General features: G+C 39.6%; 1 protein-coding gene across 4 annotated transcripts in view; it reads right to left on the bottom strand.

Moving 5' to 3' along the window:
• NIPBL (NIPBL cohesin loading factor) overlaps positions 1-27,306 on the bottom strand; it is a 295,876-nt gene that overhangs the window by 125,266 nt on the left and 143,304 nt on the right. For all 4 annotated transcript variants that reach the window (XM_048849291.2, XM_048849294.2, XM_048849300.2 and 1 more), the window contains exons 5-9: positions 23,308-23,407; positions 19,781-19,932; positions 17,359-17,519; positions 14,569-14,662; positions 5,191-5,823 (exon numbers count right to left, since the gene is read on the bottom strand). In XM_048849291.2, the coding sequence (XP_048705248.2) occupies positions 5,191-5,823; positions 14,569-14,662; positions 17,359-17,519; positions 19,781-19,932; positions 23,308-23,407 (1,140 nt within the window). The remainder of the gene's footprint in view (positions 1-5,190; positions 5,824-14,568; positions 14,663-17,358; positions 17,520-19,780; positions 19,933-23,307; positions 23,408-27,306) is intronic.

Raw genomic sequence — 27,306 nt, 5'->3', positions numbered from 1 at the left:
TAGCCGTTTCTTCCATTAGTTTAAAGAATCCATACAAGGATACCAAAGAAGTGGGGAGAATGGATCTTCAGAGGCAATGTACTGGAAAAATGCAGTTACTGGTAGGTAATCTTTTTCTCCTTTAAGAATTGCCTCTGTAGATCCCTATTTTTAGGGAATTAAGTGCAGTAGCCTCTCAGGAGAAGAGCTGAGAATTCAATGATAGTTGCCTGACGGCTCTCCCAAATTGATGAATCTAGAGAACAGTACTCTGTACAGCTAGAACTGTAACTCCATATAAGTTTATATGACAGACACATTACATAAAAATGATTTTGAACCTGCCTAGGATCCAAAAGAATGAGTGTTCAATCCTACAAATACAGGGCTTCCAACTAAAATTATAGCAAATCTGAATCCAAGCCTAATGCATTTTGAAACTCTAAACAGAAATGGATTCCCTTTTGGATTTTTCACTAAAAGCTATATATTAGCTAGATGACTTCTAGATGGGTTTTCTTCCTTCCTCTTTCTAAACAGTAGCATAAGGCCCTATTAATATTATGAATATGTTATCTACTTCCCACAGTAACATATGTGGTCTAGGGAAAAACATTAACCATTTGAGGTAAAAATAGGGGGTGATACTTTTAACCCCTGTAAGGAAGGTCAGCCATTAAAACCTCCAGTTCATTCTCCTTGATGAGGTTATAGCATTCAGAAAGGCAGTTTTCAGGTTTAAAGGTGCCTCTATTAATGTTGTAAATACTAAGTTTAAATCTCCCGATATATACCCTGCTCTTCAACTGGAGAGTTAGTGAGCATTTTAAAAAGTATAATGTAATGGAAGATTAAAACTTGGAACAGTAGGATCATATGCAAAAATAATGTACATAAGCATCCTAGCAGTGGTAAGAGACAAACCAAATTTTTTTCAAATGAGACAGTCAAAAGTCAAAGGAACTGGTGTTGATAAAGGTCCAAATTGTTATCTAACCCAAAGAAAATCTCTTCTGCTTCAAAAAACATTCCTTGTTGGAAATTTTTTAGATTGTAACTTTCTTGCACGTTCTTCTGAATCTGCATCCTTCCCGCACAGTCATATGTCACTTAGGGTACAAACATGTGTTCACCATCCCGGTCTATCATGCTGTTTGCCAAAATTACTACCTTGATGTGTTTCTGTAACTGAACTCTTTTACAAGGATAGATTGCTGGCCTATTGCTCAACCTCCAACTGGTCCGGCTTGGGTGGTGCTGTCGGGAGTTAAAACTCCTGCTGGCAGAGTGCTCAGGGTCATTGGAACACAAACTTTCTCTCCATCTCAAGGTGTAGTCCACAGGGAAGGCTGGACTTCCTTAGAACACTCAATGTCAGAATTTTACAAAATACTCTGAACAGACTAAGATCAGAATGAAGAATGTGGCTGTGCTCCCAAGAGAAAATTCAAAAGTAATTAAGAGGAAACAGAAGCATCAAGAAGTACAGAAAGTCTGAATACTTAAATTGATGAGCCCAAGTAGGAGCTATGAGAAATAGCTACATCCTTGTAATTTCGATTTTCCTGAGTATGATCAGAAGTAGAAACAGGGAGTCTTGTCTGCCATCCAAAATAAAGAGGCCCATTAGCATATACAGGTCTACCCGTGTACTTGATCTGGGGTAGGGTCATCTCATGATAATTCTTGTCTCAAAGAGATGCAAAGATGATCCCATTTCCTACAAAATCCTTCAGGAATCACTCATGTTACCATTTATGTCTTCTTCTGACACCTGAGACTTGATAAAGAGAAGTTGGATTAATCTGATGAGCCACTATTACTTTCACCAGTTTTTTTCTAATACAGACAAGTTGTTCACAATACTGATCAATTTAGAGAATGATTCCCTAAGTGGAAGAGGAGAAGGAGATGATGGCTTGTTCTTCCCAAGAGCAGGCAAAGAAAAAATTACACATTTTACCAAACTCCTCAGTACCTTTTAGTCATGATGGAAAGACTACAAAAAGGGTCATGTAAATGAAGGTCCAAATGACCATAAGGACAAAATAATGAAATGGATCCCAGAAGAGCTTTTCGGTGTGGGGCAGTGTATCAGGGTGATGCTTCCTACTCACATCTGATGAAGCTAAGGTCAACCATGTCAGTTATTAGAGCAACAATCTGTGCCCTGATAATCTCCCTTTTTCTTCTTTACTCCAGAAAGATTTGGCACAGCCCAGAGAAGGAGGCATCTGCTTAGTATGTTGCTCCAGTGCCATCATCAGATTTGAGGTCTCCACTCAACTTGAAGCAGCTTTGTTCTGAGGGAGCTAAATACAGAGGTATTGGAATTGAGGCACTCAGTGAGGACGGCACCAGAATCTGCAAAGTCTACAGATCCCCATTCATCATGATCATTCATCATATCATTCATGCCAGTTCTGAAAAGAATCCCCAGGAGAGTTCCTCCTCTTCTCCAGAATGATTCAACACCTGTGGAAAGAACATGTTCACATGCACCAAAAGCCTTGAAGTTTAGACTATGGCTGTGAGAAGCCTTAGAGTGCATCTCTGAGAAAGTACAGTGCTGTAGACACATCATAACCCCAAAGGACTCCATAGCTGAGGAAACCTTGGGAAAGACCACCAACCTTTCAATGGTTCCTGAGGGTGATCATATAAAAGAAGCCATTGATGGTTCTAGAACCAGCAGGTTGAGATGAGAAGGTACTCTTCAAGGACTAAGCACCAAATACACTTTTGCTCATGTTCCTTATCCTGGGAGATAAGTCATAAAACTCAGAGCAGCATCTGGGGAATGACCCACCCTCAAGAACAGGAAACACTGGATGTATCTGTCTGTAGTGAACATCTTGACTTTGCAGTATGGGCACCAATTAAAGCCTGTGCACTCATTCTTGTCAGCCATACAAAACCAGGAGGAGAGAACTAGAGCCAAGAACTAGCCAGAAAAACCTAGGACAACCATCTGCACTGACTGAAGTTGGGTCGCATCACCTTAAGGATGTAACACTCAAGTTTTTCACGCAATGGCAGAAAAGTTACCAGAAAAATTAAGTAAAGAACAAAGCTACACTTTTCTTAAAAACTAAAGTATGCACAAAAAAATTACAGTGCAGAGAGACAGGAGCACTAAGATGGTTCAGTACCCACAATGAAGTACTAACAGAGTGGTTTGGTCTATGAATCCCCTTTTACAGTCTTGCTCCGAATATCTGAGTGCTGCAGAAGGGTGGTTATGCAACCCCAAAAGACACTGCTTTTCTAGATGGTTCTCAGTTAAAGGCCTTGGAAAACATCCCAAGAGCTGGGATCTACAGAGACAATTCTTGAAGAAACAAAGGGTTAGGAAATAAATTGAAAGCACTTTTAAATCAAGTTAATTATTATTAGTAGAAGTATAGCAGCTTAGCCATTCAGAAAAGCATTTCCTTCCATCAAAAGTACATTAAAATCAGATTAAGAGGGAATACATTTGAAGAGAGCACATATTTCTCTCCATAAATGGATTATCTGAAATAATGCATAATGTAATGTGACAAGACTCAAATTTATCACCAAATAAAAGATTTTTTAAAGTTTTACTAATTCCAGTAATAAATATTAAAATTTGGGTTAGAAACATGTTTTGATTTATTTAAACAGAATTTTTGGTCTAAATAAGGAAAAAACTTGTGCTCTCTCTGGATGGGTGATTAAGTCTGCATTTGTTAATACCCAAATTTGGTGCCAACTAAAATAGAGCCCAGTCCAGATGTTGGTTCATACATGTTCAGTTGCAACTGTATTATCAAGTCAGAAATTGCCCTGTTTAACTTCAGCAAGGGTTTTCTCTGACACCTCTGCTAAATTAGCATCAGACTTAAAAAGATTTTCTCTCAGAAGTTAAACAGATAGTATACAGGCTGCCTTTAAACAAAACTAAGGTTTACCCATTCTCATTTAACATGCCTTTTCCACGTAACACACAAACACACCCACATACCCCCCTTGTTTTCAATTTCTAGAGGTGGGGTTTTATTCCACTGTTATAACTTCATAGCAAATGACCTTCAAACTGGTTAACATGATCAGAAACGTAAAACAGGATCAAGAAAGGATCACCCTGAAAAGGCATCTATGGAGGGCAGGCTTTAGACATAGATATTTAAATGAAGAGGGAAAAGGAAAACTCCAAATGTTAGTCTAGTCTCTATGGCATAGAGACTAGACTAGTGGTTCTCAACCAGGGGTCCGGGGACCCTGAGGGTCCGCCAAGCATGGCCAGGGTTAGACCCCCTGGGGCCCAGGGCAGAAAGCCAAAGCCCCTCTGCATGGGGCTGAAGCTCAGGGCCCTGAGCCACGCCACCCAGGGCTGAAGACGAAGCCTGAGCAATGTAGCTTTCCCAGGCAATGCTTGCTACCCCCAACACCATCCCTGGCTTTTATATGCAGAAAACTAGTTGTTGTGGCACAGGTGGGCCATGGAATTTTTACAGTATATGGGGTAGAGAAAGCCTCAGAAAGAAAAAGGTTGAGAACCTCTGGCGTAGAGAACACAAGTCTGATAAATAGGTACTGTATATAGTAGTTCACTGGAATATGTAATTTACAGATAAACAATGGTGTTCAGTTGATCAAAAACGAAAGCAATGTAGAAGTATATATTATCCAATCATACCATTGCCTTTTTAAAAAAAGATGTACAATTCTGATCCAATATACCTTTCATGTTAGATATGACTGGTGATAAAAACAGAAGTGGTGTAGCAATTCTATTGTAATTTCAAAAAAAGATGTTTATACTGTATGGTCAGTAAACTAGTGCACAAGGGAAGTAAGTGTCTCTTTCATCAACTAATTGATCCGTTATTTAATATCTATTAGAAACTGTGATTCCATCTATCAATGTAATTGTGTGGTACTGTCAGAATTCAAGTAACATCACAAGCAATGTCCACTCTATCCTGATCTAATGTCATGGCTCAAAATTAAGAGTAGTTTATGAATAATTTAACTTTTATTTTGTATGAACCCAAATTAAAAAACCTAACAACTTCATTCTCCAGATTTTAAGGATTGTAAGCAAAGTGATACCAGATATTACACACATGAAAGGTCACAGTTCATTTTGGACAACAAAGATGATGGCAGTATAAGAACCTATACAGAACAGAACAGAACTATGTGATGATGGGAAATAATAGGATATATACACAATCCTTTTACCTTTATCTTGGACTTCTTTTGAAAATCGCTCCCTTTCAATAGCTGATTCACGTTCTATCCGCTCAATTTCAGCCAATGCATCCAACTCTACTTCATCATATGGCGTTATAGTTCCTTGTTGCGAAACCTGTTGCTGTGTCTGTACCACAGGAGTTTGAGGTTGTTTTGCAGCAACTGAAGTGTTCTGTTGTAAAACAGGCACTTGTTGTGCCTGAAGGAATGCTGTCTGTTCATGCTGAGGCAAACACTGAGCAGCATTTAGTGGGCGATTAATATCCTGTGGAGTAATGGGTGTTTTAGAAGTCTGTCCTGGGTACTGCACATTAAAAGGAATATCACCCTCTGACACATTACTGTTTTCCAAACCAGAAAGCATATCGTCCTGCTGGTCCATATCTGAAGATCTTACACGAGAGAGTCTTAACGTAAGTTTAGTGGAGTCCTTGGAAGGAGAACTAATGATATCATACATTGCAGCTTTTTCAGTCTGGTCTTTTTCATCCTTGCCTAACTTCATTTTCTTTTGTTTCTTTTGCTTTCTTTCTGGAGAATCTAACAATATGTCTGGGGGTACATCTCTAGGTGATGAATAAGGTGGAGGCTGAGATTGTACGATTAAAGGTGGTCTTGATCCTAGAATAATAATTCAGAAAAACTGAACAGTTATGATGTTTCACAGTTTATATAAAAACACACTAAATATACCCTAAATTATTTATAATGTGTATTTCTACAAATAGCTGTGCTTACAAAGAGTAAGTATATAAATAAGATGCATGATGGAGAACATCCTAAAGCCAGATGTAATACAGATAGTTGCAGCAAAGGATGCCCATATCTCCTAGCAATTTATTTTAGCAATCCACATGTAGTGGAGAAAGCACCATTCTAGTGAAGATGGCCAAAGCTCTTATAAGTTCAAGCCAGGACATCAACTATTAAAGATTTAGGTTAATGAAAAGGTAACCCGGTCTACGGGAAAAGGAAGGGTTTAAGGCTCCATAGATTCTCGTGGGATCCAGTGATGACAATTTAATGATGAGCTATAGACAGACAATAGTCACTATATCTATGCATTTCCAAATGCAATAAAATGAAATCTGAACACATCCACAGGTCACAGAAGGCTCCCTACTTAAACATGTTCCTGGAAAGATGAAGTTAGGAAGCATTTCAAAAGCAAAATAAAAATGGCCTTCCTTTACTCTTTTTCCCTGAGTATATCTATTTCTTTTGCAACTTTCCTACTTTAGGGGAGCACTTAGTCAATTCACCTAGAGGCAATGCTTCTGTCCACAAGTGACTGAGGATATTGTTTCCACCATTACCTTTCTACATCTGTTCTTTTTTTCCCCATCTCCCAACTTATTTACTTTTCTTTCTAAAATGCATTCATCCCAAGTTTTGAGCACATTTACATGTATTTTACAAACAGGAACTTTAAAAAAGGGGATAATGTTCACATACACACTTCCCGAATTCATCACAAATTTAAAAAACCTCTTTTCAACTTCAAATAGTGCAAGCTCCCTTAACTCTCTGTTCCACAAAAAGCCTAGGAAAATAGATAAACTTTGCAAAGGTCAACAATTTGAGCTCTGTTGGTCCATTGTGGGAGTGATGGTGTGGAGAAGTGAAGGGCACAAAGGGCCCCTTGCTAAAAAATACACTGCTATCAAGCCTCCTCTAGATTAAACATGGGGGCTATTAGCTTAAGCTTTTCTAATGATACCATGATAGCACTTGAGGAGAGGGGCAGTAGCTAAGGTAGCTACAATTCAACCACTTAGACATTTATTGGTTAACACCTTGAACTGCATTCAAATGAATTGGAAGACAGACTGCAATTGTAATATGATCTATGCAAGAGACACTACTAAGTAAGGACGAAGCGTTATTCTGCAGATGAAGTTTCTGATTGATTTTCCAAGTAGCTCCAAGGACAGCACATTGCAACACATGGATCGAACAGTGACAAAATGAGGTATAACTGTGGCAAGGCCTACATTCAATTAAAAGCTCTCTCTACAGATGTCCTCTTTTCCTTTGTCCAAGCTCTTGTGCCTTGTTTTTCTCCAGTTCATCCTGATAGATGTTCTACAACCTCTTTACACTAAACATGTCATAAATTGGATTTATTTTACCCTAATCCTTTTTTCCTTTCCTCATCACGACTGTCACTTACACTAACCTCCTTCCCACTGAAGCCTGCAACCATGAAATTATCTTTGATTCCCTTTCTCCTCACATCCAGACTCTAAAAATCTTGCAGCTATTCACTCCAGCATTTCTCAAATCAGCCCGCATCTTCATCCCCCAGGCCAAAATCCTGGCTTCTGCCAAGGCTGTCTCTCATTCTGCCTTCCACCACTGACTTCAATTCTTGTGATATATAACTTGAGATCCTTTTGACCTCAAGTGTAAATATTCCAGAACCTACAAGATTAGTTTACTACAGCATATAGGAGAAAATCTATTACCGGATTATTTCCTTTCTGGTAATGACCCTCTCCCACAACAGGACGTAAGGACTGTATTTCTCTTTTGGCAGATATCAGAGGCATCACAAACTTGTCCAAAGACCTTACATGCTTGCCTCCATTCCCCACATACACTTCTATTCTCAATCCAAATGAGTACTTTTAAAGCTGTAATGGAACACTCAAGTCTTATTCTTAACAATTATGTCTTATTCAATGACATTAAAAGCCTGATTGTCCATTGCCTTTCACCTTGTAAAGTATTTATACTAGTGCAAAGTGAGTGTAAAACAGTACCAATCTGCGCTTACTTTGCTCTGGGGCATGACATATACATAAGGTATAGGGCAATACAGAATCAGGCTTTTTCTATTTAAGAGTAGCCTGAAGAGGCCAAAGGATCTCAGATGACGATCTCAGATGAGGTGGACTGGGTTGTGAGATTATTCCCAGAAAAATAATCAGTTAATTTTTTTCATTCTGGATTCTGACTTCACCACCACATTTGGGATCTAGCAAGCTGTAAGGAAAAATTAATAGTGAGGGAGAAGAAGGAATAAACAAGAGTTTCCCCTTCCCTAAAAAGCAACATATATAACTATCACTTGGAGCACCTTCCTGGTGAAGGAAAAATAAATAAATTTGTTAGTCTCTAAGGTGCCACAAGTACTCCTTTTCTTTTTGTGTATACAGGAATGACATTAGTAGTTAACAGAGTTTTATAAAGGTGTAGGTGACCAGGTGGCAAAAGTACAGATTTCCCCTACGATATCTGATGTCCTATCCCAGGATGCCACCACTGAGCATATTAAATAGGCTCTGATTCCTTCTAGGGCTGGTTTATTCTCAGCTGTGTATGTCTGGCAATGCCACCTGGCTAAGAAGGATTTAGAAGCTGTCAAGTCTAGGCATCTAGGGTGAAAATAAATGAATAAAGAGGTTTTCCTGAACTGACTGGTTCTACTAAGATACAATTTACCAGCTCTTCCCACAAGCAGCATATGCCATGCTCTTTTGCATGTTGAGGTGTCAAGCAAAATGATCTCGTTATGTTAGGAAGCATATGTTTAACTTTGGAATAACTCGGAAGCATGATGAGCAACCTGGCCCTTAGGGAAAATATTATAAGGCTCATGCCATAAGAGCAAAGATTTCTGGAGACATTTCTTGCTAACGTGATTATGATGAGGAAGAATGTTTTCATAGCAAGGAAATACAGTGAATTAGATATCATCTGCTTGAATGGATAGGTGAAGATCCCATGTAGGGAGGATAGGTTTGGTTTAAATAAGAGTGCTGCTATAATAAACTTTGATACTATGGGGTGATCTACGAGAGACTTGGATGAGCCTGATTTTATAACAGTCTTTAGTGCTGAGACACAAGAAGCAGTGGTGGTGGTGGTCCCTAGGTCCAAGTGTAGGCCATCCTGTAAGACATTCAGCAAATGGGAAAGCCTGATTTCCTCTAGTTGATCTTTCTTAGTACCAATAGGAGAATTTTGTCCAAACTCTTGTGTAGGCTGAGAGGGTGCAAGGCTTATGTGAGGCTAAGAGACCCTCCATTACTTTGGAAGGGGTATCCAACCTTATTTAGGACTTGCTGCTCAATAACTAAACAATCAGACTCGAGTAATCTGGGATGTGATGCAGAAGCAGGTCCTAAAATAGGACATCCTGCCTGCTAGGGAGAATAAAAAGAAGCCTGTGTAATATCTCCAAAACATTTGAGTCCCAAGCCCTTCTTGGCCAGTCTGGGGTAAGGATGACAGCTGCAGCATCCTTCCTATATCTTCTTAATCATTCTTCCTAGTAGCAAAAAAAAGGAAGAGAGTGAGAAGTGTTTTAGAGAAGCTGACTTGGAAATCTGTGAGCCAGACCATCTTTTCCCAGTGATCTTCAGTCTATTTTCCTCGCCTTGTCTTTTGCATTACAACTGAACATTAACATATCCCATTAAGGTGGGTCTCAGCTAAGGCTTAGGTCGAACTGAGCTAAGCCTCTCTAAATACTAGCTTGAATACATGCAGGTTCAGGAACCATTATTAACTGTCTATCTCTGATGGCTTAGCCAGGCAGGTTTTTTGTTCAGCAATCCTTTTGGGTGAATCACCCTAGCAGAGGTTAGATGAGCTTCTGCCCAGGAGACAATCTACTTCACTTTGGCATTTAAATTAAATGTCTTGTTCCTACCTCTTGATGATACATTTGTAGCATGGTTGTCACATTTTCTAACTGAACCACACACTGTTTCTTTCTCAGGTTATCCTGGAAGAGCCACCTTGATCATTCTCATCTCTAAGAAGTGGATGCTCTGGAGTCTGACCTTTCATCATATTCTCTTTGTTATGATGCCCTGGGTCTGATCCCACACTCTGAAAGGCATCAGAGATTTAGGATTCAGATCGCAGAGGGGGGAATCCTACCATCAGTCAGCTTCCTTTTTCAGAGGAAACAGAGGGAATGGATCACTCTGAATGGTATCTTCACCTTTCATTGCATCTCCTACTGAGAACAGTTTCTAGCCCTCAAGTGGAAACCTTTAAGCACTCTTGCATGCCATTTGGCCAATAGAGTAATCTCTGTGCATGGAGCCTGTCAGACCTATGACCTACAGGTAAAGATGGACAACTTGTGGCACAGTGGACATCAGTACCAGAAAGTTATCAGAACTTTGCTGCATTGGAAGGACTCTCATTCTGTGTGTGTGTGTGTGTCTGCCTTGACTCATGGTGAGGTGATCGACAACGGTTCAGGGATTCTCTTCTTTAAGTATATCAGTCCGGACAGGGTACTCCGAGTTGCTTACTGAGGGTATGTCTGCACAGGGGGTAAAAACCCACATCTGGTCCAGGTCAGCTGACTGAGGCTCTGGGGCCAAAAAATTGCTGTGTAGACATTCAGGCTCAGCCTGGAGCTTGAACTCTGGGATTCTGAGGGTGGAGGATCCCAGAGCTCGGGCTCCAGCCTGAGACCAAACGTCTACACAGCCATTTTTGGCCCCACAGCCCAAGCCCTGTGAGCCAGAGTCAGCTGACCTGGGCCACCTGTGTCTGTGCCATGGGGCTTTTATTTCCCATATAGCTTTCCCTGAAAATTACAGAATGACAGAAAAGTAGTGCTAAATGGACCCCTGAGAAGTCGTCTTGCCTATCCCCTCATGTTGAAACAGGATCTGGATGACCTAGACCATCCCTGACAGGTGTTTGTCTAATCTGCTCTTAAAAATCTCCAGTGATGAGGATTCCACAACTTCCTTTGGTAAGCTACCCCAGTACTTAACTAACCTTATAGTTAGGAACTTTTTCCTAATATCTAACCTAAATCTGCCTTGCTGCTACTTCTTGTCCTACCTTCAGAGGATATGGACAACCGATCACTGTCCTCTTTATAACAGCCCTTAACATATTTAAAGACTTAACAGGTCCTCCACTCAGTCTTCTTTGCTCAATACTAAACATACTCAACCTTTTTAACCTTTGCTTATAGGTCTGATTTTCTAAAATTTCCACAATTTTTGAGGCGCTCCTCTAGGCTCTCTCCAGTTCGTTCACATCTTTCCTAAGTGTGATACCCAGAATTGGACAAACTACTCCAGCTGAGGCTTTACCAGTGCCAAGTACAGTGGAACAATTACCTCCCATGCCTTACTCATGATATTCCTCTTAATATAGAATGATATTAGCCTTTTCTGCAGAGGTGGCCACCACTGTCCTCCCATGATTTCACATATAAGGGCAAATGCTTCTTGTTTTTCTGGCTTGAAGTTGTTATGCTCAGAAGTTTCTTTGTTGAAAGAGCTAGAATTTGTGGACAGATATGAGAATCAAGAATGCTTTTGGCTTTTTTAAAAAATTATTTTTGGTTGGGAGGTTATTTTCCCTTTTGTGGGGGAGAGTAATAATATAACAGACTACTCTTTTCTTCTCTGATATTCTTTTCTGGATCACAGTCCACGGAGATGTGTCATGAGCCCTGGTATTATTTATCATCCAATATATAACTGGAGAGGAAGTATAGGGGAACAATCCTGAAGAGGTCTCAGATCTTCCTGAGGGAAGATCAGAAAAGATGCCAGATCAGTTGGCAAATAACCCACATACCCACTCCTTGGCAAAATACTGAGAATCTATGAATAAAAATACTATATAAAGATCTAGATATCACCATTATTGTTACTTTTTATGAAGATCCTGGCTTGGTACTCTTTAGAGAAGGATTTACAAAAGTTTTGGGGAGATTTTTCAATGTAACCCTGCAACATTATTGACTGATGAGCACAGTCTTGTTTATCAAGTTTTGTTGCTTAAGAGAACCCTTGCAAAGATGTCTCCATCTGTTTCTTGGCTGGCATGGGTGGAATATGCGGCCCAAACAAATCATCCAGACTCTGAGCCCCTTCTCTTGGCACAGTGAGGGCATGTAGACTGGGAACAATTGTGGCAGGGTTCCCCTTTTGTAGCTCCAGAAAAGATCTCTTAGCAGATGGAGCCCCTTTTGTTTGGCTCTGCCATGATGGAAAAGAGGAGAATAATGAAAGGATGGAGCTGGATGAGTAGTCCTACTTGGGGAATGATCCACTACACACTTCTCACAACTGTCCCAAAATTTGGCTTTAAAAGAAGATGTGGTAACAGGAACCATAGGAATACTAAGCCATTGCTCTGTTTGCATGTTTGGAGAGACGGAACCTGAATTGAAGGCAGAATAGGCATGCCCGAGCCTTGGATACTTATAGACAAATCAGAGCTGTCTTTGGTATTTGTAAGAAGAGAGGTGCAGCCAAACATAACAGAGTAAGGGTATTTTTTACTCTATTAAAAAAGACAGGCAAACTCAATCAAGACAGCAGATATAACTTCCGTCATTTCTTGCAGGAGTTTTCCCCAGTCTAAAACATTACCTTTTCCCTATTCAAATTCTGTGTCAGCCAAATAGTGCTTATCATAATTAAACACTGAGCAATCATACTCTTAAAGTCTAATTAAATACACAAAAAATCTCAGGGTTATCTATATTTTGAAATCAGAGAAGCTCAATATCTACAATATCTTCCCTAAAGGCCTCATATGTTGAACCAGAGGGCTGAGAACCTGGAAACCCTATGGTACCTTGCATGTGATCTCTCTGATGAGCAAAAGTCCAATACCACCCCTTAGGTCCTCCACGGAGGAAACAATTTTCTTTCAATACCAATTTCTTCTGTTATTTGCAGTCTTGTCAACAATATTTTCAGGGGTCAATATCAAAGACAGCTAAGAGATCTAAAATCATCAGCATGGACACTAGATGGTCATTCATCACCAAGAGGAAACTGGTCAATGCAACTAAGCTGTCTCCCCCCCACATCAAGGCCTAAAAAACAGACGGTCATGCATCAAGTGGTCTGAGAACTCAAGTATTATTAGAACCATTTCAAACCACCTCAGTAAGATTCTCTACAAGGGAGATAAGAGACAGGGCAGTATTTGCTGAGATTCTTGCCATCAAAAAATAATCTCTTGATCAAAGATTTAATAATAACTACACTAAGAGATGCTGGCATTTTGGCTCCATCAATAGCTCAATACCTCCCTTTTGGACTTCAGCAAACAAGAGGTGTGTGGATCCAATATAAAGATTAGAGCCTGAAATGCCTCCAATATTTCCAGAACCATACTAATTCACACCAACTGGTCCACCACTGCTATGCTTCTGCCACAACCAGTCCAAGTCCAAGCAATCTTACAAGTTGGCTGAAAAATTTTCAAGGTGGGTGACAATTGTGTTTGAGGTGAGGTAGACTGGATTCACCAAACTGTTTATTAACTGGAACACCTATACTGATCAAGACTTTGTGGATGCTATAATGGCAGCAACTAAATTATTCTTTTGCCACCTACACAACCCAGCACAAGACTTCATAAATTCTTTACTCCAACCTGCCAGTCTTCAATCACAACTTTTCCCACCAGGGGTTCCACCCATCTTCCTTCCAGCTTCATCTTTCATAGGATAGCTATATAATACAATGAACTGTGAAAAGCATTTTAGCAATCTTCTGCCTCCCTTCTCTACCCTATCCTTTGTCTCAGTTCTCTCTTGCTCCCTCACTGAGCCATCTAGGAAACATTGTATTTTATTATCTTCCAGTGGTATGGCAGGAAAAAGTATTTTTGCCCCTTTTTATTATTGTGGCATTGAGTTATTAAGTATTTGCATAGCTTTGGATCCTCTGCCATACACCAGAATTGTGTACTCCATTCACCGAGTCACAGTCAATTACTGCTATAAAATGGTAAGGAGGCACTCAGGGGAAAAATAAGCAAACATTCATGCACACACACACACACACACACACACACACACACACGTTCTAGAGCTTGGTATAAAGAACTACTTTTAGGTTTTTTTTAATTATCTTACTAAACTGCCCTCCTACTTTTCCTATCCAGCTAATATATTTAGGCCACACCCACAATAGGTATTAAACGGTGTTTTTAAATTCAATGTGTCTCATTGCAATTAACGCAATAACTGTTTTATGTTATGATACTTTTATAAATATAAAGAAATCAATAACTCAGTGATGTGTTTGAACCATAGAACAATGGAAAATTGTTCTTCTAATAGTTTAATCCTCAACATGTACAGGGTTCACGATCTTGCTATCTTCCACAGTAGTCTGTTTTAAAATATAGTAAGTCAAATTTTGGTCCTTCTCAGGTTTCCAGTCAAAGGGGGACCAAGATAAAATTGTAATTAAAAATATCATTATGTGTATGTAACTTCTGTGGTTTTATCTGAACATAAAATGCTAGTTAGATCAAACTATATAGCCTATAAATTCACTTGTCTTTTATCATTGGGAAATAAACTCATACATACATACAAACAACCTGTTTTAGCTATAAGAGTACCTTTAGGTGTTCCATCGCTTCCAGCTGGAGAGCACACTGACTGTGGTGACCGCAAAGAAAAGGATGCAGCATTCCTTATTGAAGACTCACCATCCTAAAAACAGTGATGATAATGTATATTATAAACTTATTTTCTAAAAAGAAGTCTAATCAGAAAAAATACTGGAAGGAGGTCACAAGACAGCTACTAGCACATTTAAGACGCTTTGAAATTTAGACACTTTTCATCATATTTTATGTATATTTTACAATGAAATCAGAGTCCGAGTGAGAACCTACAACCAGCACATGCAAAAAATAAATATGAAATAGTGAAAATATGTTTTAGCTAAAAGCACCACTTTATTTAGTTTGTCATGAAGAATTATACATATTTAGAAGTTCTCTGATATTAGCACTCATGCCAATGAGCTAATAAATACAAGCCTGAACTCCCTTTGCTACCAATTGAAAAAAAAATACGAAAACTTTCCATGAGGAGAAGTTTCAATTTAAGATCATAAGATCATAACGGGGACAGAAGAGAATGAAAAATTTGTTTTTCTCCCTTTAAAAAAAAACACACAAACAAATGGAAACAGCTATATACTAAGGCAAACGAGAGAGAGTGTGACTAAAGCCTAAGGAAGAAGGACTCTGCTAGCAGATTCCATCCCAAACCAAAGGTGGTTGAGAAGGAACTGAGGGTCCATGGACCACACAGCGCTATATATAGAGGCCCCTCTCAGTGCAAGATGGGGAGGAGTGCATGTGCAGCCCAATGGGCACTGCTACCAAAAGATCTCCCATCCCACGCGCATGAGGAGCTGCCGCACCTACAGTGGCGTACCCATAGGGACACTATTGGAAGTAGTAGTATTATTTGCATTCTAAAACTCAAACACAGTTGAATATTGCTCAAATTTAAAAAAAAAAAAAAACATTCAGAGAGACATTTAAGTATAGAAAATTTCAGCTCTAAAGCAGAATGTTTCAGAAACTTGTGTGTGAAAGCAGGAAATTACAATAAAAACTTCTCTGCAATACTCACTATACTGGATGCAATCAGGCATCTGCTTTAATTGAAGTGATGCTGTCAAGTTGTTGTTTTTTTTTTTTTGGTAATTCCTTAACTCTTATCTTAAAATATTAAAATGTAAAAGGATTTAAAAAACTGAATGTACTTTACTTTTTGTTTACTTTCTGCAGTCAAACTGAACAAGGACACTAGACCAGTTATGTTTAATTTGTTCTCGATTTCTAGACAGAATTTCAGTTCTAGCTTCTCATGTACTAAGATATTGCTTCAATCTTGGTGCTGCATATACTGTGTGGAAATTTTTTTTAAAAGAAAAAAAAACCCACTCTTGGAATAATTATTTTTAAATGTCACTGAAAGATTTCTACCGGTTCTTAAGTTTTGCAAAAAAGCTTCTTTTAACCAACGGATGATTGTTTTGGCAGTGTACCTTTAAAATAAGAATTAGCTGTGGGAAACATGTATATTTGATGCTGGAAGAAGCTTCCCACTTTAGTGAAATTGTACCACTGAGGCAGAGAACTTGGATTTTCAGGATGCTGCTTTTATATTACAAACGTAATACTATTGAATTCACACTGTAGTTATGGATTTTCCATTAACTGTTCATTGCTTGTTTGGTGAACACACAATCATTGATATTCTAGAAACAGCTAAATGATTGTGTGCTTGTTTTTAATACACAAAAAGGATGCAGTTAATTCACCCTCTCTTGGTTTTACTGAGTTAACTGTGCTCAGGGTTTTAAGGATCCAGGTGTTAACACGCTTGATATGGTCCTCTGTGAGAAAGTGTAACACGCTTGTATGTGTGTTATGTCTCCCTCCCACTCTACTGGCTAGTTTATATAGATAACTGTCTACTACTGCTGCAAGCTAATGTAGTGATTACTCTGGTAGAGGCTTGACTTGATGCTAAATATCCCAAGTTCAAGCCCCTCTCATAACCTGTAGTGAGCATCATTACAACAGCATTGCTCAAAGAACTGATGCCAAAAAACATTCTTAGTGGTTCTTACATATCATGCTTATAAAGAACTACCTCAGCAAGATACATACACAGGCTGAGAAAATGTTGGCAGGATGAGAAACTCATTAAGTGGAATATTCATCACCAATTTAGTAAAGAATCTGGGATGAGTTCACAGCATCACTCTCTTCTTTAAAATCTACTAAACTGTGCATCAGTCATTAGAGCATGAATTTCACCTCCCTCTTCCCCCCTTTATATGAACTGAAGTCACAGATGCCAGGAAAATAAATTTCCATGCAAGACATTTGAGCTCACAGGTATTGAGTAAAAATACAAAGTCAAAAGAAACTTTCATCAGGCTTGACAGGATCATATCACTATCTAACATCAGAGACCTTTTAAATAGGGTGTTTCAAATGTGTCATGAAACCAACAAAGGGCTGATGAGCTATGTATCTACATAGGCTCTTATCCTGTCCACATCACCACCGTATCTGAGCAACTAAAACAAAGCAAAATTCCCTCTTAAAATAAGCTAAGATTCAGAGACAATTTTCACTTTTCTTCAATGCAAAATAAATGTTGCAAAAGTGGTTTCAAGTAAAACAGTGGTCATTTAAAATACCTTTGAAAACTAAGACCTACACAAACAGAAATTGAAAAATTAATTAAATTAATTACTCCTTTTCAAATGTCAACAGCAACCTAGCAAAATATTTGGTTTTTAGACCAGTCCCACAATTCAAATATTTGTCAAACATTTCCATTCAGATAAAAAATTTGTTGGGGGTCTAACATACATCACTACTTAGTCTGTGCACCATCTGTAGGTAGTCTTCATTTGAGCCATGTCTAGAATTATCAGCATGGTGATTAGCTGAATTGCCAGACAACTGACTTGAAACTTTATTTTCATGTATGTTCCTCATCCCACCTGAGACAATGGGACTGGATACTGAAGCTGAAATAAGAAAAAAAACCATAATTATACAAATATTTAATATTAACAGGTTTTCTTAAGTCCAGTTATTGATAATACATGTAAGAGAGATATCAACGACATGTTTGGCAATCAACTGAATTCACCAGCACTGCTTCAGCAACAAGTAGTTACAAGCATTATGAATTAACATTTACCAGGGATTTATGATATTATACCAGTCTGACCAATTCTGTTTACTCAGTGAAATATACTTGTATAATATACAAGATTCTTTAATAAGTTAGACTTGCATTTAGTTACAGTGGAGAAGTTAGAGGCGTGAATAAAGGGGAAACACTTGTGGATCAAGCCAGGAAACAATGCAAATAGCTGTAGAGACATTTGTTAATGACAAATGTTCCACTGGAAAAGAAAAAGGAAAGATCAGAAAAATTCCTTGACTGAAGGTCAAAGATTCTATCATCAAAAGATCAGACTAAAAAGCTCAAGCTATGTCTCAAAAGAAAATGTGAAGCAGCACAACAACAAGTAGGGAAAACAGTAGGCCTATATTAACAGATATGTACAGAATGCATACTTCCTCATCAAGTCAATGTAACTCATGGCAAATTTTGGCTGTATCTAAAGCATGGAAAAACAGTAATAAAAATTAAAATGGAGAAAGATCAAGAACATTTTATAATTTAGACTGCAAATTCTAAATTATTATAGGGAAATGTATATTTTTTGGCCATTTTTCTGGGTGTTTTGGCACAGAATTTGTTCTTGGTCATGTTTGTTTACAAGCTTATATCTTTGTTAGTTACCACAATTATGAAAATAATATATTACCACAAAGATTAGAAATATTGAACACACATTAAAAGTTCCTTCTCCCATTACCTCACTATGAGATGGGCATATGTAGGAAAAGTATAATTTCTGCTTTCCCCACAAATTCCTTGCAATGCTTTCAGAGATGGCAACAAGGTCTTCATTCTTCTCTTTTGTCGGTAGCAGAGTAATATTCTGTTCTCCATACCAAGGATGGGACAGAAGCTAATGTTTGATTTGAGTTTTATATGCCTTAGGACCAGTGCTTAATTTTGTTATGAAAGAATAGTGGGGCTCAAGCAATTATTACACATTCATAACTGATGCAGCAAGCCCAGAGATGAACTGCTAAGCCTAGAGGTGCCGGGGCTCAACCTGGCACAAATTAAGCACTACTTAGGACTTCCCATTTCATGATACCATAGGGTACACAGTCTATCTCCTGAGACACTATTTACTCTAGAATCTTACTAAACGTGAAGCTCCAGAGTGTACAAACTGAAAACACATGCAGGATACCTTTATTGCTTGCTGCGGTTGAGAGGATGGCTAAAAAGCCTCTTCTCTGAAAATTTATGTTAGCCAGGTGTAAGGTTTTGGAACATACTATTAAATATTTTTTTGTTGCAGGGATGGAAGGTCATTTCTATACTCAATGGATTTGGCAGCCACTTTTGCCACAGTAAAATCATGGAGAATACTGTGACCCTAATTATAAGTAGAGATAGGCATAAATCAAACCCATCCCAAATGTTAATGGTCAGAGGGAAGCAAGGAGTTTGGAATCCAGATCAAGATCCAGACATTTTGTGCTGGCCCCTATTACTACCAACACCTTTTCAAAAAAAAAAAAAAAAAAAGACAAATGTGACATCTTCGAACTTTGAGAGGGTTCAAAATCTGTTTTATGGCTGGGCTGGATCGAACTCAAATCTTCTAACTTACTGTTACAGCCTAACAGCTGTTCATTCCCTGAAGTTATACGGGGGAAAAAAAACCTTCATGTTAAGTTTTCATCACTTCCCTTAATATATGAAATAGCGATAGATGATATACATAACATGAAATACAGAACTATCCTACATTTTCACCAAGTAACTAAGCCTTAAGAACAGCTTGTTTCAAGAAAATGCAAGTTATGCTCATAAAATGTCTTAAAATGTTTGAAAACCACTTAACAATAAAAATTTCAGTTCTGTAAGGTTTTTTGATATTGCTGTATTCTATTTTTCTCCCAATTCCAGCTGATTTTTTTAAAGGGCAGTTAGGTAATTATGCAGCCTATTGCACACTTTAGACAAATTCCTGCCTAACTTATTCACACACAGATCCTGCTAACCTTATGCAATTTTGCACATGAACAGTGAGCAGGGTTTGGCCCTTTGAAAGGAATTACAGAACTGTGAAATATCCAAGCAAAGCTGAAGTTATCTTGAGTTCTGAGAATAGAACAATGATCTAATTACCTTGTTGCATCTGCGGGTGTGGTGTATAACTTGGAGGATGTGAATATGGCATGTATCCTGCTGGGCTTTGAGGAGCATATGGACTAGGCACTGGGCTGTTCTGTTGTGCCATAAATCTGTTACCAGAGCTTGTCTGTGGTGGCACAAACCGGCTAAAAACAAAACCCAATTACAAGTTAGGAAATCCATTGTAGGCATCGTATTTCTTACACTTATTTTACAAAATTTTACAAGACCAGACATGTAATCCAGTGGAATCAAGAAACACCTATTAAGAGTAACATTTCTCACAAAATAGTTTACACCTTCTCTGATTCAATTATTTCTTAAGAGCTACATTTGCATTAATCAAAACTAACAGGGGAGAAAAAAAAATCCATTCAGAAGAACTCTACCTAGAAAAAGTAAATAGCTGTTTAAAGTTCTAACCAGGTATTACAGGAAAAATAAAATTTACAGTCTCCAGGCTTACTCATAGCTTACTAAAAACCTGAATGAAAATCAAAACCAAAGTTTAATTTTTCATGTGATGACTAGCTTGATTAGCATTATCAATTAATCCATATATTCCTAGGTCTTGTGGCATCTGGAGCATAAATTTGGCAATTCATTTTCAAACAATTCAGTTTTCTAAAATACACTGGAGTCCATTATATCGTTTTTGAAGACTTGTTGATGACTATAGTTCTGTTACAAAATGCTTTATAGAGCCTGGGGAGCAAATTCCAGCACTTGGAACAAATTTGTGACAAAATTCAGCAAACTAAACTGAATATTAATTATTTTTGTAATTAAAGTAACATGTCAGAGTGCTTATGTTTGACAATGCACTAGAAATTATTCTTTGGACACTGCCTGACTTAACATTTTAGCCTCAAACAAAAGAAAAAAGTAGACAAAATAGTGGGCTTTTTCATCTTGAGAAAATAAACAGGAATTCTTCTTCTGGATACAGTTTTAAAGAAATGACAGTACAGCATGCCTTCTAATGGAATATCAAGCAGAAGTATTAATGAAAATGAGCTAAGATATATGTCCCCCTCTTTTTCCCCTTTTCCTATCTACAGGCAGACTACAATGACCAGACTTTTCAACCAGGTCTTTTGGTCAAAATCCAGATGCTTGGCGACCCTATTTAAGCCTCTAGAAACCAAAGACCTTGCTTTATTCTAAAAAATCACAATCTTGTTCCATGTGTCTATAGGGGACTTAAATCACATGATACATAAAACACATGAGTGTTCTATACCACTGAAAACTACCTGAGGCTGGGCAGAAGTCATTATCTTCTGTGTAGTCAAAGAAAACCAAAATAACAGCCAAGTGGACTTTGAGAGGGGGAGGGATGAGGCTATTCTCATTAGTGAGCACATGCAACTCCCATTAAAATTAACAGGAGTTCAGTGTGTGCACCGAAAGGTAAAAAGATCATTGAGAGGGCATTTTGATTTGTAATTGTTTAATTTAGCAGCTCGCCGATAAATATATAATACTGTAAATTAATAACTGGACATTCCAATAAGATTTCATAGAACTTTGTTTCTCTGTCAAATCTATACTGCTAATTTTAAGGAGAGTATTACCCACACAAAGAGGACCTAATCCAAAGCCCACTGAATTCAATAAACCTTGGATCAGCCCCATAAAGAGGACATAAATAAAGCAAAAGAGAAAAAGTGATTCAGGCAGTATACATTCTCTTTACAGGGCTAATCCAAGATTTATTGAATTCAATGGGCTTTGGATCAGGTCCTCTTTGTTTGGGTAGTACTCTCCTCTATTTTAGCAGCAAGTCTGCAACACACTTGTCATAACCAAAAAACTCAATATTCAGCCCTGGAAATAGTTCTTGGATAATGCAAAGAAAGGAGTAACTACGGAACAGGGAATTTGCTTTGTAAATTATTTTTGATATTGTGATTACACACTACAGTATATTTAGCATGATATTTTCCTTGAAGCTTTGTGTTCTTTTAATAGGTAAACAATCCCACCCCCTGACTTTGTTTAAGTAGTGCAGTCATGACCCTTTCCCCGCCGCTCCAAAATATTGTTGATGTCTGATTTTACAACAGCAACTATCAATTACTTGTTATAAACTTAATGAGACTTAGGAGATGTAATGTATAACAGAGTTTTTGAATGGAACAAATACAAAGCAATTGCTTGAAATAAAACTAAAGTTAAGACAAAGACTGAAACAGTAAAACAGGGAAACAGAAAGTACATTTTACAAGAACTTTTTTTTTTCGTCCCAGTACTTTCATGTCTGAAATTTGCCACTGTTCTCTCTCAGTCTTTGTGAAGACGGTGCTTTATTTTTATTTTTGAGGGTTCGCCTCATTTAGGTGTGCAGCCCAAAATAACAAACACACAGAAAGGGACGTTATAAGGTTGTTACAAGGTGTTTTGTTTGTTAACTTGTAGACAATGTTATATGTAGTTTTATCTTAAAAACATATCAATGACTCCGAATTTTAAGATTTTTTTTTTAAAAATATCTACAAGAACATTTATTACAATGTAGCCTTCTCAAGGAATAAGACCAGTAAAGAAAACAAGCATTTTGCAAAACTAAAATATTTTCGGAGAGATGGGGCTTGGGGGGAGGGGAGTTGGGTGGTTGGGTTTTTTTGCAATACATAAAATCTAGAAAACTTTCCTCAACACCACTCCAAAAAACGAAAGTATACCTTGAAGGGTGGAACAATTTTATTTGCCAAGTTACATTAAAGTATATAAATGCATTATGTAATGTGCCAAATAAAAGAGTTCTAAAGCTTAACAAAGCAAACTGTGTTTGTTAGTTATAAACCAAGGGTGTCAAGCATACAGCTCACATGCTGAACCCTTCCCCATCCAGCCCCATCCAAAATTAACAAACCTATCCAGACTGCAGCTGCCTTTCTTGATGCAGCTTAGAGGAGCTGGTATAGGCAGAGTTGAGAAAGAAGCCTATGTCTGACTGGCCATGGGTACCTGAGCCCATCCTCTTCTCAGCAGTCCTTTGTAAAGCTGCTCTCACAATGCCCCATTGTACGGGCTTAAATAAGACCTCCTTCCTGTCCCCTTTACCTCAGTTCTGCTGCTGCTGCTGCCGCCAAATCTTCAGGAGTGGGTCCCTTATCTCCCCCCACTTCTGCCCCAGTCCCTCCTGGCACCACAGCCAACCTCCCAATATAGGAGTGTGAGAGAGAATCCTCCAGAGGAGGATTCCCAAACTGAGGCAGAAGGTATGGAAAATTCACCAAAAATTGGTGAGGGGGTCATTGCTCGTGCGGGAATGCACTGAGGGATGAATTAACTAACAAAGGACAGGACGTTTCAATAAATGCATTTACCCTCTTAAAAGTCTGCATTTAAATGCCATATTTAACTGTGCTAGCTAAAGAGGCTTGCTCTGTGGTTGGACAAGAATACAATGTTTGCCTCCTGACAGTGAAATTTTTACTTCCGACCCACAGACTCAAAACAAGTTTGACCACCACTGCAGTTTGACCCCTCCCCTACTGTAGACACTATATTACCTGGAAGGGCTATGTGAAATAGTGGTTTGTTGATAATTGGAAGATGCAGGACTACCATGCATGGAATTCTGAGAAAGTTTGTACTGTGGCATCATCATTCCTGTTTAAAAAAAAAAAAAAAAATCAATGTTACCATATGTATATGTTGTACAGTTTCAACTCTTAGGTTTTTCCTATTTGAGGAACTACTTTTTATAGGAATATAAAGTGTACACCCACCACATTAATATCCTGCACTTATAATTAAATTAGAAAAAACATTAACACACTCAGCTCCATTTAACATGTATATTTCATATTTATGACACATACTCATAAATGTGTGTAGGAGATTATATATAGAATTCACTTAAAAAGAAGATCTATATCAGGAATGCATTTCAAAGGTAGTTTCTTATATTTATTAATTTTTTCCATCTCCTATTCCTGTTGGCAAATACAGACAATGATAACTCTTTTTATTTTATAATGGGAAACCTGGATTACACATCACAGTTGAGTCAAACAGTAACAATTAATCTGTAATTAAACAATATTTCTTACAGTAGCAAGAAAAACAACTTCTAAACTATTAAATTGGGTGGGAGGATTGGGTTGATATGACGGGTCTATAGCCAAGTAAAAAAAAGAAATTATTGTTCTCCAATAGTATTTCCCAAATGACAGCACAAATAAATATGGCTTTACAGTACTACCCATGAAAATGAACTACTAATAAACCAGTGGCCTGTAACACACATCCAATATTGTTTATTTTTTCCAATACATTTATAAGTGTTTTTGTGCTTTCTAGTAAGCATCATACTATCAAACAAGAAACATTTTTTAAAAAACCAGTCAAATACTGCATACAGCCATGCAGTAATTTAAAAGACTTTGTACAAGAATAAACTGCAATAGCCCCCAGGGCAAAACACACTATCCACAAAGGAATCAATTCCAAAATACAGTAAAAGCTGTTTTATCCAGGATGTTGGGAGACTGGGGGGTGATGGAAGTGAAAAATGCCGGTTAACTAAGAGGGAGGGAGTTTCGATGCCGGGGGGCACTGGGGTGCAGGTTCTGGGAGAGAGTTTGGGTACGGGAGGGGGCTCAGACAGGGGGTTGGGGTGCAGGATGAGGTGCAGGGTGCCGGATCCAGGGGGCGCTCACTTTGGGCAGCTCCACGCAAGTGGGTACCTGTCCTGGCTGCTCCTAGGAGGAGCTGCAGCAGGCAGCTCTGCACGCTGCCCCCGCCCCACCCCGCACGCTGGCTCTGCAACTCCCGTGGGGGAAACAGCCAATGGGAGCTGCGGAGGCTGAGCCTGTGGGCAGAGGCAGTGTGCTGAGCCACCTGCTGCACCTCCGCCTAGGAGCAGCTGGGACAGGTCGCCACCTGAGGCGAGCGCCCGCTGGATCCAGCACCCCACACTCCCTCCCGTGCCCCAACAGGCTTCCCCGAGCCCCGTCCCCAAACTCCTTCCCAGAGCCTGTGCTCCACACTCCTTCCCATGCCCCAACCTCCTGCAGGGTGCCATGCCATCCGGACTATAAACCGGAAGATCAGAGCTTTCCAGTTGGTGAAGTGCCGGATAAAACAGCTTTTACTGTAATAAGAGCATGGGGTTGGAGGGGGAAAGGACACAAAGCTGAACTGAAATGAAAGAAAGTGAAGGAGGGAAATAAATGTAAAAATAGACCAAGTTAAATAAGGCAAACTTGTAGCATGGTTTAAACTTTATCCTGTGAGGGACTCCAGCAGATCTCTTGCCTCCTTCAACTGAATGCCCCAGCAGAGAAATACATTTCTCAACCCAGTTCTGATTCAGCCTTAACTTACTAGTTGCAAACACCTGTATCCAGTGGTGAGCTGGAGCCTGTTCACACCGGTTCACTAGAACTGGTTGTTAAATTTAGAAGTCCTTTTAGAACCGGAGGCAGAGCGGAGGTGAGCTGGGCGGAAGGGGGGTGCGTGAGGTGGGCAACCTGCGCTGCAGCAGGTAACCCGGGAGGTGCGCAGGGGAACCACTCCCCACCCCAGCTCACCTCCGCCTCCCTGGGCCTGAGCGCGAAGCCGCCGCCTGCTTCTCAGCCCTCCCAGGCTTCCCGCACGAACAGCTGATTCGTGGGAAGCCGGGAGGGGTGGAGAAGCAGAGCGGGGTGGAGCGTTCAGGGGAGGAGGCGGAATGGAGGTGAGGTGAGCTGGGGCCGGGTGTGGAGCAGGGCAGGGAGCTCTGCACCCACCAAATTTTCCCCGTGGGTGCTCCAGCCCCGGAGCACCCACGGAGTCGGCACCTAAGGCTGCTCCCCCTGCCTCCCCCCAGCTACGCTCCCCCGCCCCTAGGAGCCAGAGGGACCTCCCGGATGCTTCGGGGGAGCTGCCCCAGGTAAGCACCACTGGGACTTCCCACCTCGCCCCCCGGCAGGTCCCTCTGGCTCTTAGGGGCGGGGTGGGCACCCACTACGGTGGCCCACGAGACCCTCCTGCCCAGTTCTGGGGGCAGTGAAGGGACAGGGGAGGGGGGCATCAAGGAATGCAGGGGGTTGGATGGGGCAGGAGTCCCCGGGGGGCGGGGGTGGGCCACGACCCCCTCGTGGGGTGAGGAGGGAACCGGTTGTTAAGATTTTGGCAGCTCATCACTGCCTGTATCTGTCAGGAAGGAACGCAGGGCAAAAAGGCAATCTGTTAAATCATTTGGGCCTGGATTATGAAGCGCTTTATATATGAAGACCTTGAATTGTATCCCTAGGTATACAAACAGCTAGCATCTATCATGAAGGGTGAGTGTAACTGTGATGTATTGAAACTGTTAAAATTGTGATCTATCACTTCAGAGTCTCAGGGGTTTTCATAATCCTGTTTGCAGGCAGGGGGAGACTCTAGGGAAGCATGTAATCTGGACCTAGCAGCACTCAGTCTGCAGACAGCTTAGAATACAGGGGGATGAGTTGTGCCTCTGTGTTAGGGAGAAGTATGCTTTGTTTCTCTGCTTTGGAATTCTTCATGCATTATCGTTCTGAATGCTAAGAAAAAGTAGTGTTACACTGCAACCTATCCACAACGGTATCTAGGTTTTTATCTAATTTCTTAGAGTGTATGCCATGGACATAGCAATAACCCACTATCATACCTATCCTAAGGAGCAAACAGCAGCTGTGTTTTGTAACTGTTCCAAACTCTGTATCATTTCAATATAAACTCAGTTATGGAGCATTACAGAAGTAGGAGTATGAATGGGAGATAAGTTATTTTTACCTGGAAATGTCCTTTCCTAGACCTTTGAATAACTACCTGCTATGATGAAGTAGGGAAACAAAATCTAAAGTGTGACCTGTATGTGGCTTTAAACGTCCTCTTAGAAATCATATCCTGAGTAGGTAGCTACCAAAGCTGTAATAAACACTAACTAAACTTTAAGTTAGCAAAAGCACTTCATAACAACTTTGGAAAATTAGCCAATTAAATGGGTGGGTCACCCTACTACATAAGGGGTTTGAGAAGGGAAGTTCATAAGTTGGGGGGAGGGTCCATTATGTCTTCAAAATGGGATGTTCATAGTGACTGCAATTTCTGGGATGGTGAATGATTAATTATACACATATTTCAAGTCTCAAAGGCATGACCAGTTGCTGAAATATAATTTGTTGTAAAATTCTCCTACCAAAAGCTAACAGCAGCAGACAAGATGGACACTTTATAGTGTCTTCAAAACAAAGTTATTGCTTTGCAGATTTCCTTAAAATGAAGCATTCAACCCTTCTGACCATCAAATCTCTGCCATTTCCCAGCTGAGTGTGCATCAATACCCACAAATGGAGTTGCCTCCCTACCTTTGCAAGTTTCCAAGACTCTTGATTTAATCCATCTTCCTATTAGGCTGTTTTTACCAGATGGCTAGCTGGTACAGAACATGACTTTAATTTCTGGAGGCCTCAACCTTGGACAGATATATTTTGGTCACCCTTCTAGCATCTAAGGTGTTCAAGGGACTCAGAAGGACAGTAATACCTCCACCCTTT

Source organism: Caretta caretta, chromosome 5 (assembly GCF_965140235.1).
Source record: "Caretta caretta isolate rCarCar2 chromosome 5, rCarCar1.hap1, whole genome shotgun sequence".
NCBI classification, from domain to species: Eukaryota; Metazoa; Chordata; order Testudines; family Cheloniidae; genus Caretta; species Caretta caretta.
This window is presented reverse-complemented; position numbering and strand designations above follow the sequence as displayed.